Source organism: Lathamus discolor, chromosome 2 (assembly GCF_037157495.1).
Source record: "Lathamus discolor isolate bLatDis1 chromosome 2, bLatDis1.hap1, whole genome shotgun sequence".
NCBI classification, from domain to species: Eukaryota; Metazoa; Chordata; class Aves; order Psittaciformes; family Psittacidae; genus Lathamus; species Lathamus discolor.
Window position 1 is genome coordinate 2,569,557 of NC_088885.1, and position 19,118 is coordinate 2,588,674.

At 41.2% G+C, this 19,118-nt stretch overlaps 1 protein-coding gene across 12 annotated transcripts in view; it reads left to right on the forward strand.

The window, feature by feature from the left end:
• The window catches only part of CLASP2 (cytoplasmic linker associated protein 2), a 123,138-nt gene that overhangs the window by 39,741 nt on the left and 64,279 nt on the right, over positions 1-19,118 (forward strand). For all 12 annotated transcript variants that reach the window (XM_065665408.1, XM_065665414.1, XM_065665410.1 and 9 more), the window contains one exon: positions 10,739-10,885. In XM_065665408.1, the coding sequence (XP_065521480.1) occupies positions 10,739-10,885 (147 nt within the window). The remainder of the gene's footprint in view (positions 1-10,738; positions 10,886-19,118) is intronic.

A 19,118-nucleotide genomic window follows, 5' to 3' on the forward strand; every position in this document is an offset into this window, starting at 1 on the left:
CTGCTGAGAAAAACCAGTCAGGAGCCATTCCTCGCTCTGGATTTCTTGTTCCTGGGAGTGGATAGTGCATTTGTGTCCTTATCCATGAATACCCAGATCAGGGTGTTCTGCGGGTCGCTTGCATTGTGTTGGGCATTTACCGCAGGAGATGCCATTCAGTGGTTTCCATCAGTGCTTCCTCGCCTTATTGTCAGTTTGTGCTTTGCTGCATCATTATTTTATAGGTAAGGAACTCTCTTGCTCCCAGTTGCACAAGGTAGTTCGAATAAGGACAAAATTATCTGCCTAAAACTGTCATATGTTAAGAGCCATGAAGGGAAGATTAGACATGGGTTTTCTTAAGATGTACTAAACACCCTGCAGAACCAGACACAAGGTATTTGAGGGCTATCTAAAAGCATATAATCAGCTTTGTAAGAGGACATATTTGGTGCACACATTTGGTGTGCTAGCATATACTAAGTACAGTATTTTGAATCGTGTAAGGAATGAGATAAATCTGTTTATTAGTTGAATTTTATTTAAATGGCATGATGACCTTGAGCACTCATCAGATTTCAGGTGATAAAGCATGTGTGACTGGTTCATGAATAGGAATTATCCTTCACATGCATATCAAATAGTGGTTTTTGTCTTCTTTCAAAATACTTCATTAATGTATGCATGGTCCCAGAGCACAAGAACAATTATCTTCCATTCCCTGATGTTCTTTGGAGGGAAGGCTGTCTTCCTAAGGCTTTAATCTGATTAGTAGTTTCTGTAAAATGTGGGTGCTGTACAGCTTTAGTGCTTTATTTCTGTCTTGACAAAAAGGTTGGACATAATAAAGGTACAAAGGCTATAGTGATATTGAAACACTAACTTGATTTAATACATGTTTACAATTGCAGCGCATGTGAGGTTTTGATGTGCCTTTCTGGTTTTCCTTTCCTCTGGTAGGAGGCTTTTTTAAACTGAAAGTCCTGTGAATGATGGTAATAAAACAGCTGGCCTAGAAACGGGGCAGGATGTAACTGTGGTGCTTTGTACCATTCAGAGCTGTTTCCTGGAAAAAGAAAAGAGTTCTAGACAGTAGCAGGCGTCTTTTCTGGGGAACAGAAATGTTCCCTTTTATGTTCTTCTTTGGGCCTGTGCTTTTCAATGTGCTGACTGCGCCTGCACTGGCTCCTTTTCCTGTCGTTGTTCTGCACCCCTCCTCTTCCGTTATTAGCAGGGCATGTTGGTTTGGAGAATTCCTCTCACTGTGCCTGAGAGGGGAAGGACAGATACTGTGAGTATCTGAATTCGATCACTGTTCTGAACCAAACCAGGGCAAAGCTGCTTTCCATGGTAAGGTCATATGCTAGTCCCAGTGATTAACATGGATCCTGAGTAGTGTTTTGTCTGTAAAGTGCACGTACTGTTGCTAATAGCAGTGGGACAGTGAAACAACTGAGTGGGAGGGGGGGGAATGTGTAAACAAGCCAGAGGCTGTATGAAAAGACACAGTTTCTGCTCAGAGAATGGATGAATACAGTGAGGTTTAACACTGATGTGAATTAAAAACTTAATTCAAATGTGGAACTTGAACCATTTCTTATTTAAACAACAAAGCTGCAATCATATGACAAACACAGATCTCTCAAAACCACCATAGATTCTAGAGTGATAACTGCATTTGGGTTTTGGTATTCTGGAATAATAACTACCAATAAGTTTTGTCTTGTAGTTTCTAAATAACATTTTTGAAGCATCAGGAATGTTTTGGTGCTCAGTTCTGGGGGACTTGTGCATGGTGGTGGTGGTTATTTTCATTAAAGGGGAAATACCAGCCCACTGAAAAGATTTCCACGTTTCATCTGGCATCCAGAAGTGTTGGTTGCATTTGTTTTCAAGAACAAGTTATCATAAGAAAAAAACCTCCTTTGGTGGTTCAGTTGATACCAGTATTGGTTTTGAAACATCTTTGATTATTCCAGGCTATTGCTAATATTACAGGTTTCTTCTTCTTTGCTAAAATAAAGAAATAAATAAAAAAGCTGTGTTTTGAAATGAGTATTAGAACTGCCAACAGCCCAAGGAGAAATTTGAAGTCCAGTAAGGATTTTCTTCGACAGATGTCACAAGACTCTCTTGCATGACTGATTGTGTATTTGCCTTGCAGGGTTAGTGTTCATCTTTGCTATCTATTATAAACATATATTATAGATATATATGTATACTCCTCATATAGATATGAGGAATATTTCCTCCTGTTATTTATTATTTTTAATAAAGCCTTCCTGTAGTAAATACTGGTGAGCAAGGTGTCTGAAGTGCCTTCAGAGATGAAGGTTCTGCTTTAATATTCACCAGAGTCAGAAATTCTACTCTGTAAATTGTATTTATAAAAGTAACTTGGTTTTAAAGAACTGTGTTTTGAGGCTTGTGTGTTCTATCCTTTCCCAGCTCCTTCATCAGCATATGCTTTTGTAGCAAGAGCAGGAAAGAACCTTTTGAAAACCAGCTATGCCTGTAGATTCTTACAAGTAGTAACTACAATTTAAAACTCAAAGGAGTTTCACAGCTATTTGGACTATAGACAAGATTTTCATGGTTACTGTTTTAGAATTTCTCTGGTACATTGAATTGGTGTGGAAATTCTTCAACTGACAAAACATTTAAAAGCCCTCAAAATTATGGGTAGTTGGAGCTTGAGAAAAGGTGGGGAGAAGGGATGAAGATGGGGAACAAAGCTCTTAATGGCCTGCAGAGGAAACTGACTTTCTTCAAATTAGGTTTATTTGCTTTCATCAAGTCAAGAGGTCCACTGTGGTCTATGGTCACCTAAACAATTAACATGAGTAGGTTTATATGACCAAACACCCTCTTCTCATTTCAAATTGTTTTGTGTTTTGAGCTGATGAAGTCCTTTGGTCCATCAGCTTACACAATATGAGGTTTGCTGTTGGACTTAAAGGTCGACAGCTTATCTGTGTAGATTGATTTCCTCTTTGTGGTGTTGATTTTTGCAAACCGTTTGCAAACACTGAGGGAAGCAGTCAGTAGGTATTATGTTGGGGTTGGATATTCTCACAAAAGAGGAGGAGAAACGACAGCTATTAAAGCTGTCCAGCTATGTACCAGACATTTCAGATTTTCCAGATCTGATGTGAGTTTTTTAGCTTCTTGTAAAAGCCTAGTTGGTGGAGAGTCTATCCTCTTAAAACCACAGGTTTTGTCACCAGCAGTGAACTTGAAGCATTGAGAGTAGATCAAAGGTAATTTGCCATAATTTCTTTAGCTCCACTTCTGAATATGTGAAGTAGGAAAAGAAGAGGCACCTCTGGCCTGAGTCTGCATGCTGCAGCTGGTCAATGGGATGTGGGAGAGCTGTACTCCACTTTGGCTGGTGAAAAGCTGGGGGAACTTGATCAGAATTGGAGATTGTATCATTAGCCTACTTTAATAAATAGAATCATAGAATGGTTAGGGTTGGAAAAGACTTCAAGATCATCTCTTTCCAACCCCCCTCACCCTAGACAATGTCTCCCAAGGCTCTGTCCAGCCTCGCCTTGAACACTGCCAGGAATGGAGCATTCACCACTGCTCTGGGCAGCCTGTTCCAGTGCCTCACTGTTCTCACAGTAAAGAACTTCCTTATATCTAACCTTAACTTCCCCTGCCCTATTGCTGTTACTGACTGCTTCTCCTTGTGCTGGCTACCTTTGGAGTTCTTCTTCTTAAAGGCCTTAGTCCACTGGAACTGCCCGGAAAGCTGGCACAAGAAGGAATACATTTAACTTCACAGTTGGCTTTAGTATATTGGAGGTTTTTTGGAGACTTGTTTCTTGTCTAAGGGTTTGAGATTTTGCTGATGAGCATCAGAAGGAGTTGCACAGAACATGAGAACCACTTGCCAGCAGTGAATGCTAGATACAGCTCTCTCCTTCAGGAATGCAAAGAGAAGCAGAGGAGGTACCATGAAGTGAAGTTAAACCCATCAGCAAGTGACCTTATGTTCTTGTCACTATACTGTCACCTTCTGAAGGGCATTGCTTCATCATTGTGGGAAGCAAGATTTTGGTTTTGAATGGGAATTTGTCCTTACGGTCTAAGGTCCCTCTATGTCCCATGGCGCAGGGACAACGCCCAGGAATTACAGCTTTTCCAGTAGATCTAAAGCACTTGGGTGTGATTCAGCTGCCCAGGCTTAGGCTTGTAGTGCCACTCAAGATGTCCTGCAGCATCCACACAAGCCACACAGAGCCGCCAAGCGGGACATAAAACCCACCAGAGATCTGTGCCCTTCTGGAATGTCAGCTGGGGCCAGACAAGATACCCAAGACCTGAATCCAGTGTCTGTACTGATTTTAGGTGACTGTGCTCAGGCAAATGAGCCCTGCCCTTTGCATCAGGATAAACAGATTTGTGCTGTATGGAACGCCTGAGTATAAGGGATAAAGTGCTCACTAAACGATGTGGGTCATTGGTCTGAGGTATGGATTAGAATCACGGAATCGGCTAGGTTGGAAAAGACCTTTGAGATCATCAAGTCCATCCATTACCCCAGGACTGCCAAGGCCACCACTAAACCATATCACTGAGGGCCTCATCTACACTGTTTTGAACACTTTCAGGGACGGTAACTCCACCACAACCCTGGGAAGCCTGTTCAAAGCCTGATCACCCATTCAGTTAAGAAATGTTTCCTAATATGCAATCTAAACCTCCCCTGGTGCAGCTTGAAGCCACTACCTCTTGTCCTGTCATTTGTTACTTGAGAGAAGAGACCGACCCCCACCTCACTACAACCTCCTTTCAGGTAGTTGTAGAGAGTGAACAGGTCCCCCTGAGCCTCCTCTTCTCCAGACTAAACACCCCATTTCCCTCAGCTGTTACTCTTAAGACCTTTCTCTAGCTTCGTTGCCCTTCTCTGGACCTGCTAGAGGACCTCAATGTTTTTCTTGTAGTGAGGGACCCAGAACTGAAGACAGGATTCAACTGTGGCCTCACCAGTGCCAAGTACAAGGGGACGATCACTGCTCTTTCTCTACTGAGAGCCATGCTACTTCTAATACAATCACATTTTAAAAAGTGATTGAAAAAGTTCATGAGTATCTCCAGTCACTGTTATCACTATGGTTGCAACAACAAATATTCACTACTAGAATTAAGTTAATAAGAATAAAAGAATTAAAAGGACTGGAAAAGCTTACTGCTTGCAATAGGATGGGACTTGAAAATATAAGGAAAGATGAAACAGACAGGATCAGCTCTGACCTTCCTGAAGGGTGGCTGTGAGATCCACATCCTGATTCTGTGGGGTATGTACATGGACTTCAATGTACCTTCTTATCACAGAATCCCAAGGGTTGGAAGGGACCTCAAAAGATCATCTAGTCCAACCCCCCCACAAGAGCAGGGTAACCTACAGTACATCACACAGGAACTTGTCCAGGCGGGCCTTGAATATCTCCAGTGTAGGAGACTCCACAACCCCCCTGGGCAACCTGTTCCAGTGCTCTGTCACTCTTACAGTAAAGAAGTTCTTCCTGATGTTAACGTGGAACTTCCTATGCTCCAGTTTACACCCATTGCCCCTTGGGATCAACTAACCTGATGCATTGGTAGTGCTTGTGGCTTCATTTTCATGCTTGACAGCGTTGTCGTAGGCTGCACCAGTTCATGTGGAATTGAGCTAGTGATCCAGTCCCTGATGTTCCAAGTGATTGATGCAGTCTATGTTTGTAAATCACTGAAGAGAGATGGGCAGTCACTGTCTCGGTGGGTGCAGGATGCGGGACCAGCACAGAAGACATGAGGAGTTCATCTGCTTGTTCTTGTTTTCCTTGGTCACAGTTTGCAATCGTGTCATCACAGTTTCCACTTTAAACTTTAACCAAAGTCAAAGTTTGAAAGCAGTTTTATAAAAGATACAATGTTCTCCGGTTCGACTGTCGTCAATCTACTGCAAGCTGGTACTTGCAGCCCTAGTAGTGTTAGATGTGTAGGATGTCAGTTCAGATGCGGTACTGAGATTTGCCCTGATGGCCAGATTTAGTCCCGTGTTACTTGCAGGGATCTGGCTCTTTTTCCCCACTGTCGTTATTTGGCGATCTGCTTTAGCATCCGCCAACTTCTGATTGGCACAAATAGAATAGAGATCTTCTGTTTCTACAGCCGTGTAGGGGATAGGATATTTCTTTCTTCTGTTATTGACTGTGACTTGCCAACTGTTACATATTAAATGTCACATTGATCTATGAATCTTAAGACCAACTAAGGTAACGTCTTGAGCTGCAGAAGCAATAAATGTGTTTAACTTTCTTTAAAAAATAAATACTATTTTCTTTAGATATGAACAGGCTTAGATTCTCCTTTTTCTCTGGGTACATCTCTAGTTACCCTGGTTGTTCTATGGCCAAATCATATTAAATGGGTTGTTTAGAAGTTTTTAGCATTGGGGTACTAGAATGTTCTTCGAGTGTCAAGTCTGATTGTAAATGCTTGTCCTTTGATCTCTCTGAGTACTTTAAAAACCAGATACTACACATCTGTAAATCCGGCCCCTGCAGTAATGCTACAAGGCACAGAGATGTCGCGTATCTTGTGGTTATTTTGGTTCAAGTTGCATAGTTGGTTCCTTAAGAATTTCAGTATTTAGACGTCTGGGATGGTTTGAGGTTGGATTTGTGTTTCTAACTGATTAGGTGTGCCTGGATTTAATCTTTGAATAACTTTGGTAAACCCCAAGTTTTGAAAGTGTGGCAAACAGCAGGGTCTGTTGTGCCCCACAGGTGGTTATGGGGAGTGTTTTACTAAGAACATGCCTTTGGCTTCACTGCAATGCTCTGTAGCAATGCACAGCAGTTCACTGACACCAATTCACTTGCTGCAGGGCACCCCCCAGAACACTGCACTGCGGTACAGATCTCTTTTCCCTATTAGAAAAGAAAACTTCTAATGCTTGGAAATGGAATCATGTGTTTCTGAATAGAAGAATAACCTTTTCTTGAATATGTTTTCTCCTCTGTTCTGCTTTGAAGTTGTTCATCTGGAAAAGAACTTGTTCCAGAGTGAGAACATTTGCAGCCCATCAGGTCTCTTGAGGAGCTTTTGGCAATAGGAGATTCCAAGCTCTTTTCTGTGGGCTGTGCTTACCTCCAAAGCTCTTCTGACCCGCTGTGATTTAAAAAGGCAGTATTGAGTGCAAGAATAGTCCTGTGAGACTTCACTGAGGTTGTGTCTTTCATTAATTGTGGTTTTCATTCAAGATGTTCTGTACATTGCTAGCAGTTCATACAGTTTTGTATTACTTTTTTTTTATCCCTTGGGACTTTGTTCTGCAGTGTTTTGGGATGATACTTTTCCAGCTGTCAGGTGTATTTGCATATGTAAATGGAATGCTGTGTATGTGTATGGCCTTTAAAATGATTTAGGCCGAAAATTACCTAGCCATTCTAGAATGAAGCAGTGTTTGCATCCTTCAGGTAAGTTTGGTGTGAAATATCCATTGTATTTAGGCTTTTGTGTCTCCTGTAAGTTGCATGAAACCAATTGCAGTCATGACTGGATACTGACAGGGCAGCATCATCATACCCTGCCTGGTGCTATAAGGAGTTCCAGTTATATTGTGGTTAAAGCCGAGGGAAATAAAAGCGTAAAGGCCCAAAAGGATGAGGAAAACCTCTGATTTCCAGAAAGGACAGTGCAAAATTTTCCTGCTCATGTTTATTAAAAAAACCCCCAACAAACCCACTAAAACCCAACTACTCAACAAAAGAAACTCAGCTGTGTTATCAGTTGAGCCTTCATTGAATCAATACAGGTCCTTTTCACTCATTAACTTTACACATTTATGGTAGTGTGCTGTAATTTTAATGTGTTTTAGCATAATTTATGCAAACTCTAGTTGTGGACATCAGTGTATCAGTGGTTAAGGTCAGTTTTATGTTTCTCAAAAACACTTGGGGGTTTAAAAACAGAAAAAGAATGTATTTTAAAAGTAGATTTTATGCAGACTAAGAACCTGTATGAAACTATTTTGTAGTGTATGTTTTTAATCTAGTGTTAACAATGTTTTAAATGTATGAAAAATAATAGGGGTGGTGGGTTTAAACTAAAACAGGGGAAGTTCAGATTAGATAATAAGGAAGAAGTTCCTTATTGTGAGGGTGGTGAGGCCCTGGAACAGGTTGCCCAGAGAAGTGGTAAATGCTCAATCCCTGGCAGTGTTCAAGGCCTGGCAGGACAGAGCCTTGGGCAACATGGTCTTATGGCAGGGGGTTGGAACTGGATGATAAGATTCTTTCCAACCCAAACTATTCTGCTATTCTGTGATTCTATTCACTAGGCAGAGTAATGTGGCAGTGTTACCCAGGCTGTTGGCCAATACATCATCCTATAATTTCCACAACATGAATAATTTTTCACAACTTGGGCCTTCTGCGTTTTGCTGATGTTCTACTTGCGCATGTAGAGGTTGAGCAGTAACTTCTGCAATTCTCCATCTTCAGTACTCCTTTGTAAGGAGTAGCTTGATAACGGTAAAATGGATTTATCAGAGCTTTTGGCTCCCAAAGCATGCTGGTGTTTGGGGCTGCAGAGGTTTTTCTCCATGAGGAGGTTTTGCATAAATGAGCAAATGCTCACTTACTATTTTTAAGATTGTGCTGCAGATAACTAATTTTCAGAGGCTTCTTGGGCAGTATTTGCCCATCAGCACTGCACCGTCGTGCGTTTGGATGTGGCAGACCGTCTGTTTCCTTATCAGACTTTGAAAGTGTAGCAACAAACCCATTTTTATTTGAGAAGTGTGCTTCAATCAGCTTCCATGACGGCATATTCATGTGTCAGGGTTGATCTGCTCATGGTGTTTAAAAACCTATAAGGTGTTTCATAGTGCCGTTACAGTGACCCATGGTGTTGCAGGTACCCTACCTAGCTGTTAACCATGGCTATCTACGCATCTGTTCTCCTGTTTGGTTCACTGCAGCTCGTCTGGCCCTGGTGTGAGTGGTTTTCCCTGGCTGTACGTGGGATGCTGTGGGCTGGAGCCTTGGATTCAGCGGCTCTGCCTCAGCCTGGTTCCCATGGCAACACACAAGGGGTGGCTGGGGGTGGGGGGTGGCTTGTGCCTCTTCCCCGGTTCCCAGAGTTTACACAGCCATAATATGCGGTTTTCCTCAGCAGTATTATCATAAAAATGGCTGTTTGTAGAGGAAAAAGGGATAACATTAGTGGAAATTGTCAGTATACTCCCAGGTGTTTCTTGGGGTGGTGTGGTGCGTCTCAGGGCGTGCAGGTTTGTTAGTGCAGCATGCAGCCTTGCACAGATGCTGGGGAAATGTCCTAACCGCAGCAGCAGGGCTCTTGGGCATGTCAGATGCAGGATGTTTTGTCGTTCGGTGCTGCAGATGCTGTTGGACAGCACCTTGCTTTACCGTTTTGATGCAAGCTGCCTTCCTGAGGGCGGCTGTTGTTAAATATAGCTGACATTTCAGTGGGCGCAGGTTCAGAATAAGCACAGGGTAAATAGTTACCATTGCAGGGATGATAAAGCTTTGTAATTAATACTGGTTTTTTAGAAGTGGGCAGAGTGTAGAGCAAGTGACAATCTCAAGTGGTCCTTCATTACGGTCATGCAGCCTCGCCCATTTATTTACCATAGGAACCATAAGCAGATGTGGTTTTCCGTGCCACATAGATAAATCCTTCTTCCTCCAAGTGTGTTGGGAAGCGTTCACCTTCCAGTGTTGGGTATTTTTGTGGTGGTTTTGATGTTCCTGTATTTTTAAGCTGAAATATTTTGTGTTGAGACTATTTTATTTCGTCACTAGAGATGAATTTCCTTCTTGATTAAAAATGCATACACCCGGAATTCCAAGGCAAGAGGAGTGCAAACCCCAGAGTATTGTCTGCCTGCCTGGTGTCTTTAATGAAGGGCTGGGATAGTGGCAGATATGGTGTGTGGGAATGAACGTATTTGGATGGATATTTTCCACCTTCTCCGGTGGTGGTGGCCCCAGCAGATGATGTCACCCCGCAGCCCATTGGCTGCGCAGCTCCCGGTGCGGGGAGCAGAGCAAGATGCCGGCACCACGCTCGGTGCTGGATCCAGGCTGCTCACGGGCAGCTGCTGATGGAACCTGTGGTCAGCATTGAGAATTGGCCGCCTGCGGCCATGTGAGCTGCTGGGTCTGTCCTAGGGCGAGGGATCGAAGAGCTGTCGGAGGAATGAGGCGGCTGATCTGCAAGAGGATCTGTGATTGTGAGTTGAAAAATCAGGGTGGAAGGAAGGAGACAGGGAGTGCTGGTTAGAGACATTGTGGGAGGGTGTGTGGCAGAACATGCATGAGTGAGAGGAGAAAAGGGAGAAGCATTTGTCTGTGGTAGAATGGAATGATGAAACTGATTTTAAGGGCTTTTCTTTAGGGAAAATACTCAGAAATAGGCAAAAATACTCCATCTGTGCAAGGACATTTTCCCTTTGTGGGCATGAATGTGTAGGATTCATTTTTATTCTCAGGTTTACAGTGGTTAATTATGGAGGTAAAATAGTATTATAACCTTTTAAGAACTGAAGATGTAGAAAATGCTGTTTATTTCTCATTGTCATTTTGTTCCTAGGTCAGAGACAGAGGACAGAGTGATAAATATTTGGTTTTATTTACGCATTTTGTGAATTTCTGTGAAATGTGAAGCAAAATAGTTGGTTAGGAAATAAATATGCATCCATTCTAATAGCTGTAATTTTATTTCATGTATCCTTTTCTAGACAAAAGCTTTGATGATGAAGAGTCAGTGGATGGAAATAGGCCATCATCAGCTGCTTCAGCCTTCAAGGTTCCAGCACTTAAAAAGCCAGGAAATCCTTCGAATAGTGCACGGAAGCCAGGATCAGCTGGTGGGCCTAAGGTTGGAGGTAATGTAAAGCTATTCAGATTGTAATCAGTGTTCCCAGAAACCTTGCCAGAGCAGAGGCAACCCAGAGAACTTTGGAAGGTGATGTTTAATTCATGACTGCAGTATTTTTGCAGGGCTGAGAACAGTAAGGGACTTTGTTTTACATGATTATTCATACATAAAGGTGTGTGCATGTCTATGGGAATGTACGTTTAGCTTATAAAGGCCTCTCATGTTATAAATGCAGTTAACATCTGGAGATAGCAGTTGTGCTGGTGAAATGAACATAAAGATATCTCTGATAGAGTCCACACCTCACTTGCTGTATATACAGCTATAGTGTGAAATTCTGCCTATGTAATTGAGATTTCTGCTGTGGATCTGCGCTGCTGCACGTGGCTGGAAGGGACTAGCCATCAGTCATACACTTCAGCAGAGGTGCATGTTACACCTGTATGTTCTCATTATGCCTTAACCTGTTGTGAAATTGGTTATGAAAGACAAAAAAAGGGGTGTCAAGATCTGTGCCAGGTGTTTTTGGTTTGTTTTTTTTTCCATGGTAGACTTGAAACAGGATACTGCTGCTGCTTACTAATTACAGTCTTTGAACATGGAAATCTGCAGTTTTTTAGGGCGGGGGTAACCTAACAAAAGCAACGGTTCACTGCTAAAGAATTGACAGCTTTCTGGATGGTTCATGTACTAATTGAGAAAAATACATGATTAAGTGGAAATGTACCAGACTTCAGGTGGCTTTTTTATGAACAGGTGATTCAGTAAAGCATTTCTCTAATGGAAGTGATTTTTTTTTGCATGGTTTTATTCATGTTACATTCCGTTATGTGAACTGCAAAGCTATATTTGAAAGGAGATACACATGCTGAATGAGGTGCCTTAAGCATTTTCATGTTAATAAGATGTACCTAATGTTCTGACAGTTTATTGTTTTTCTAATGTGATCTTCAGAATTCATAATGAATTGCAAAGATTCCCACAGGGCGGGATCAACACTGCCATAGTATAACTCCAAATTGATAGCAGTGTGATTCAGGAAGTACCACCTGAAAGACTTCCTAAAGGAGATGGTCTCTTGAAATTGACCCTTAGTAGTCTTTATTATGACACAAAGAACTACTACTACTAATAATACCGTCCCCTTTAACCTGAAGCATGGTGGGTTTTGCATGAAAGACCCTCTATATGTAGTAGTAGAACTGAATGCTCAGGATTCCTGTTTCTTCTAGTATGTGCCTATTTTAATAGTATTAAATATAGATGATTTTTACTGTAAAAATATTTTTACATGGAGATTTTGACTTTACATGCTCTGCAGTAAAAACATGGAGATAGGGAAGCAGCAGAAGGGAAATAAGAACAGAATAATCATTCAACTGATTTCGCAGTTAATCTAAAAATTCGGTAGTAAAGGTCATTAACTCCCCCAAACTATTACATTGGTTTTCCTTCTTTTCCTGCATTTCCAATCTTCAAAAAAAAAAAAAGAAAATGAAAAAAATACATGGAAAAAGGACAAAATGTGAGCAGAGCCCTTTGGTCACGCTTTGCTTTGTACCATCTCCTTTCAAGTCTGGAAATTCCTGAGGAGTGTTCACCTGTGTTATCTGTTTCCCTTCTTTTTGTATTCTGTCAGCATGTCTCTAGTCAGAATTTTAAGAGCTAAACATTTGGCCTGCATAATGTTGATGAAATTGTGCTTTGCATGTTCATGTGTGTGGTTCTGCAGGCTGCTCAGGTGCTTCACCGTGGGAATTTTTGGCTTAATACTTTGTAGGAAGGATGTTATGCTTTGTATTCTTCACCAAATGGCTGGGAAGTGGAAATTTGTCTTCCAGTCTTCAGCTGTTCACAACTACCTCTACTTTTTTCTCTTGCTGTATACCAAGAAGAAACTTTTACAGATCTATTAATCTGCTTGTGCACAGATTTCTTTTATTACATGTACTGTATACTTCCTAGAATTACTTCTTTGGCGTTTTTTTCCCATCAAGTTTTCCTTGAGATGGCCCTCCATCTTTTTAGCATTTTCTATATGTCACCATTGACCAGTAAGGTCTTTACCACTGTTTTCATTCTTAGCAGCTAGTATTAGTCTTCATTTTACTTCTGCTGCTCATTATTTTTATCTTTCAATGTTTGCCTCCATCTCCATACTTTTTTTTTCTGAGGTTACCAGTGCTTAAACTAGTTCTGTCTAGTAACAAGCTTGCTAGCAGAGAGAAATGTTAAATGTCTGCACAAAGAGAGCATTACCCTTCTACATAGTATTTACAAATCCTAAATCTCCTAGCATATTAAAGAACATTAGTGTAGATAGCAAATGTATTTTATAGTCAATCAAGTCATAGACTCTTCCAGAAGTGAGGAGTTTCCCATATGTTACTCATATGAGCAGTGCTGTTAGGTCAGACAAGATGTCTATATAACCACTTTTATATATAAGATGTCCAGTCCCAACAGTAGTTAGAAATATGTCTACTAGAGAAATGTATGTGCACAGGACAAGTGTCTAGAAGCGTGCTGTCATTGCAGGACAAAATGCTGGGTTTAGGGAGCTTTACTTCTCAAGAGAACCATGGTCTTTGAAGAGTCCAGCTAGGGCATCCTAGTCTGCTTATCTTGAGACTTCATGAATCATTTTGGCTACAATCATGACACAAGTTTGTATTAACTTTACATTGCATGTTTTATGAGAACCTCTGTAAGGCTGGAACACTATTCTTAGTGTTGTAATTTGGAAAAAGATGTACTTTCTACTTTTTGCTGCTGTTTCAGTAGCAAGATACCACATCTTGTGTTTTTACCTCCAGTTCATTGCCCTTTTTAAATCCATAGTGTACTTGCCTTATTCAACTTTACTGTTTAACACTCGTAACATGGCTCCATTTTCTCAAACAACCTGTGTTGCTTTAGGATGAGTCAGCCAGTAACAAACCAGCAAAGGGGATGTTGTTCATTTAAATATCAGAATAACTGCTCTTCAAAAAGTTGGGGTTTTTTTCCTATCAAAAAACAATGATGCAAAAAACAATATTTTTTTTTTTTTTTATTCCCAACATAAAAATGATGATGTTGACTTCCTAAGCTATTCCAAGGGTCTGGTCCTCACTGTGCCAGTTCAAGGTCTGATGGTGGCATTATTTGAAATAACCCTCAGTTTTAGAATGGTCTTCATTTTTAAAGCTAAAAAAACACCCTTGAATTTGATGTTGGTTAAAAAGATCTTCTAAAAATATCTCCTTTTAGGTAAATATCAGGTAACTGCAAAACTTCAGTCCATGTAAGAATTATTTTGTGCTTCATCTTGGTACACAAGTCCTGTATTTGCCCCTGACTAATGTGGCACACCTCAAGGACTGTTGAGATGTGCTATCCTAGTAGTTGAACACACCACCTTCTTCCTTGTCATCATAGCTCATGCCTTATCTCTTCTTGTCCCTCCTTGCTCCTGATCTTTCCTGCAGTGAGTAATTGTATGAAGAGCTCTGCTCACAGACAGTACACTCACTTGCTGGGCAGAATCTTCTGTTCATGTGCAGCATCTCTGGCATGTAGGAGGAATGTTTTAATGGAGCTGGTGTGATACAGGTGGGATCTCTAGGGAAGTTCTCTAACCCTGTCTGCCACGTTTCCAGTGTAGGCAGATAAAGTAAGGAACAGAAGGTATTAAAAAGGCATTTTGAAGGTATTTTGCTTTTTTGTTCAGGTTTGCAGCTGTTTCAGCTTGAATGACTTTGAGTGCCTCAGGGACAAAGACTTTAGTGTTGGAGGAGCAGATGTGGACACATCGGTTCAGAATGAATGTCGGTCACTGGGGCTGACATGACAGAGCTCGTCTGTCAGTTTTCTTGAAGTGGGCTCTCTAGCAAAGGCTTTTCTACTCTGCAGGTCACTTGGTTATAACTTGAATTGCTTCTAAGCTGGCTTGGAATAACGTGAAGGCTTTGTCAGTGAAGGTTCTGCCAAAAAAATAAAAGGCTTATTTGGGTTTAGTGTTATATCTGGTGACTTAAAAATATATTCTATTTCTGAAACTTGCTTCAAAAAAATCCCATGCCTTGTGTTGGAACAACTGAACAGGCTTGCTGATCCTAACTGTCTGCCCAGTGTGTTTGTCAGAGGCAGTTAAGCTTCAGTCAAAAGCATTTTAGCTTGAGCTAATATACTATGAACTGCAGTGGCTGAAGAGCCCAGTGCATGTTCCTTCTGCTGTCCCTCTCACCCCTCCTCTCTCCCCTATATGCATGTAATAACTGCCATCAGGCAGATGTGGTGAGCAATCCCATAAGGTAACCTCCCAATGGTTTTCTGTGGTTTATGTGCAAGGTTTGGTAGGCACGGTGTGTGCTTGCATACAAGAAGTTTATAACAACAGATTGGTCTTTGGGGATTGCAGATTATTTGTTTACAGATGCAGTCACTGTTTTCCTCAGAAAATGGACACAAGACAGATGGAATTCTGTTGATGGAAACTTTTGTCAGAGCTAGGATCACTAAAGCTTCTTATGGTTTGGTTTTCCTCTAAGGTTTGTTAGCAGAGCTGTGGCAATTTGCAGCACGATCTGTTTCTTAACTTGTAGAGCAAAGTCAGTAAGTGACAGTAACAGTTACCCCAGCACAATTACACAGGGAATAGGACCAGAAAGCTTGCTTGTTGAAACTTCTTGGCTAGTTCATTTTATTCTCATCTTAGCCACTCCCCACTGTAATTCACTATTCAGATGTACTAGTGATAGATTGAGGGTGGTCAGTAGAAATGGGCAGGGGCTGCCAGTTGATCTGTTGTACAGAAAGCTGAGTAAGTGCTTGAGGTTATCCTACCCACTTACCCTGCGCTGAGCTGAAGCTGCTGACAGTTCCTTATGTACAGCTCAGTGTTTGCTATTGCACAAAGTCAAAAGGGTAACAGTAGTTTTAAAATCCAGAATGATCTGCATCTTCTCCTTCAGTCTCTGAGATATGAGAAGTGAAGCTTTGGAATTAGCTGAGATGTAGGTGGTAGTGGGGGGGTTTGTTTCAGAAGTAAATGGTATTCCCCATCATTTTACTCTAGATGTGTTGCTCAGTAAGATACTGTTACTGCTTGCAGTTCTATTTCTGAGGGATAAAAGACATTTGTGTGGCAATACCCTGTTTAAAGTTCACTAACATTTGATTTGTGATGCATGTTGTATCAGAAACCACCTACAAATATCTTAGGGAAGTGCCTTTGAGAAAAGGGTTCGAAAACAAAGAGTGAAACTAAGTTTTAGAGTTTGTGTTACTCCCAGGTTTCTGTACCAGGGTTGAAATCCCCTTCTTTAACAGGGAAATTTTCGTCGAAAGACCCATTGAAGTAGGAAGAAGGATTAGACTTGTAGAGACATGCTACCAAATACATACCAAGCATTTTAAGACCAGGGCTTGTATGCTTTATAAAACAGTTAAACAAGCTTTGATTAAACATTTGGTTTTGCAACAAAAATACCAGTCCAGTATGACTTTCATGACATCCTCCTTCGCCCATACCGCATTGTCCTGGTGTTTCATTATCCCATGATGTACAGCTTTGCAGGGAGAGAGCATCAGGGTGGTGCAGGAAGTGAAGCAGTCCAAAGCTGTTGTGATATGATGGAAAGACTTCAAATGTTTCAGTTAGAGGGGAAGAGCTCCACCACAGGAATTAATTCCTGGGTGAGAAAACTGATAGTGCAAAAGTCTAGATGATTTCTTTGCTTGCATACAGTACCCTCCTGGTGTTGAGCTCTTCACAATGCTGAACTGAAAACCTTATGACTGGAAATCACTTCCTTCAAAAAAAAGATTCCTGGAGCCTCACAAAATGTTAGAAATCCTTAAATTTAACTTATGAAGATGTGGTCTCTCTCAGTAGTCTGCAGGGAGTCTCCATCCCCAGAGTCACTGAACTTGAGTTAAAACCAAACCAACAACACAACAGCAAAAAACAACCAAAGAACAAACCCCAAATACAAACCCACTCTAAAACTCAGAGCTGCTTCAGCTGGTGATTTACTTCCATATCAAGTCTGTTTGTTATGTTCAGTGGATTCTCACCAGCTTCCTGAAGTGGAACTTGCACTTACAGGTCTCTTTGTTATCCTGTCTAACCAGAGTGCTTGAAGGGCAAGAATAAGTAAAGGTTAGGATGAAAACTAACAGATAATGTAAATAAATGCCTTGTGTGGATCATTCTCCTTCAGATGCTTTTCTCTTCTGGGTCTCAGCCGCGGGAGACCCAGCAGGTTCAGTGAGGTGAGTCCACAGGTAATGTGAATTGCGTTCATCTAAGAAGAAGCCAGTTGATGAGGCTCCGGATTTTAGTTATCTGCTGAGCACTTAAAGATGTTAAATGCAGCAGGGTCACAGCCTTCTAGAATTGCTTACAGTGTTCTTGCCATTAGGATTGCAGTAGCTGAACTCGCCTGTACTTGGACAAAGGATTATGTGCTCTCTGGGTAAGGTTAAGAACATGCAGCATTCACGGTAAGGCATTAACACTCAGGATAGCTACCTCTAAGAAATTTGTAATCATGGCTTGTTCTGAGAAGGTAATAAACAGCAAAACAGCTCCTCAGAATGAGTGTGCTCTGTCAGATACGTCAGGTTTGAGACTGTAGGCAGTACTGTCTGAAATGGGAATTCCATACAGCTCTGCTGTTGCTTTTGTGGAGGGGAGTCAAGCCTGACGGAAGCATGAGAAGTTCTTCTGAAGGCATCTGCATGTGTGTGACTGTTGATATGTCTTGTTAGTGCAGTAAAAGTCTTTCTCCTGAACTGGGAAACAGCAGGTTGAGTTCTGTCATTTCTTGGTTACTCTCTACGGAAAAAATGACTTTGCAAATGGAACTGGTAAACATACTGATGAAGAGAATGGGAAGTAAAGGGAAAGGCTGGACAATATCCTTTCTCCTGCGGTGTAGATTTTTGACTTGTATTCAATTTAAAGAGAAAACACCTACTTCACACTTCATTTTGGTGTGCATATGGGATCATGCAGCTGCAGAGGAGAAGGATTAGTGAAATAGCAGTGGGTGTTCTTTCAGAGATAACTGAAAAGGTGTGAACTGCCAAAACCCCACCACATAACCTTTTATTATTACCAGGCAAAGAGGCAACAAAGCTATTTTCTGGGGGTATTACTTTCAAAGAAAAGTGGTCTGTAGAAGTGAATAGTTGTTGAACTGGGGAAGGTGGGAAGTGCTGTGTGCCTGGCCTGTGTCAAATGGCGTTTAAGTAGGAGTCTGTTGTTCCTCTTTCTCTCTTTAAAGTAATAAACCCTTAGATGCAGGATCTACTCTTACTCCTCAAGATGCATTATTGGGTGATGCTAAGGTGCTAGAAAAGGTAGTCAATGCTATTTTCTGGTTTTCAAAATAATACCTTGAAGCAGACTAAAGAAAACACTTATTAGGAAAGGCAACTTCATCTCCTTTTAATCTTTATAGTGTACAGGAGTGCACTGTGAATGCTTGAAATCCAAACATTTTCTGTGTTTGTATGTTCGTGGCCTGTATGTGTCCATTTGTAATACTTGATTTCTCTAAGTTTACTCCCTTGCAGAAAATTGTTAAGCAACGGATGGGAATGAAGAGTTTCCCTGCTGTAACAGTGGTGTTTTGTGCATTTATATAACTGAATAATAATAACGTAGGACCTGTGTAAACTGTTAATTGCAGCTAATTTTAAACATTTTTTAAAAGGAAGGTCTTTGACCATATGAGAACTGTTTTAACCTTTAAAAACGAGGTTTTCTGGTAACCTTTTGGCTACTTAAGCTTTCTTTTCCATTTACTTTCCTTGAGTAAGTACTGTATGTTGGGGTATTTTGGAGGGACCTGTGAGGTTATGAGTTGAACATCCAGGCATCTCTTTGTACCACCTAGTTAAGTATGGTACTCCTGCGCCAAATGATTTCTTCTGAAGATTTTTTTCTCTATAAAATTATGCTCTGACCAGGGCGTCTTCCCCTTTAGGAGCTGTACAGGTCTGTGTGGTAAAGGGTGTGTTCTGGATACAAACAGGGTCTTTTCCTTCTCCTTTTCTTGGCTGGTCAGATACTCATTCACCTTGTGGAAGGACTTGTTCCCTCTACTGCCTGGCTGGAGAAGAAATAGGTGGTTATTAGATCTTCTTTCCCTTGTGGCTGCCATTGGCATTTATGACAGATGGTGTTGGAGATACACATGTAGAAATGTGCTGTATAGAGCATCTCTTTACAACATCCTTGAGCTAAG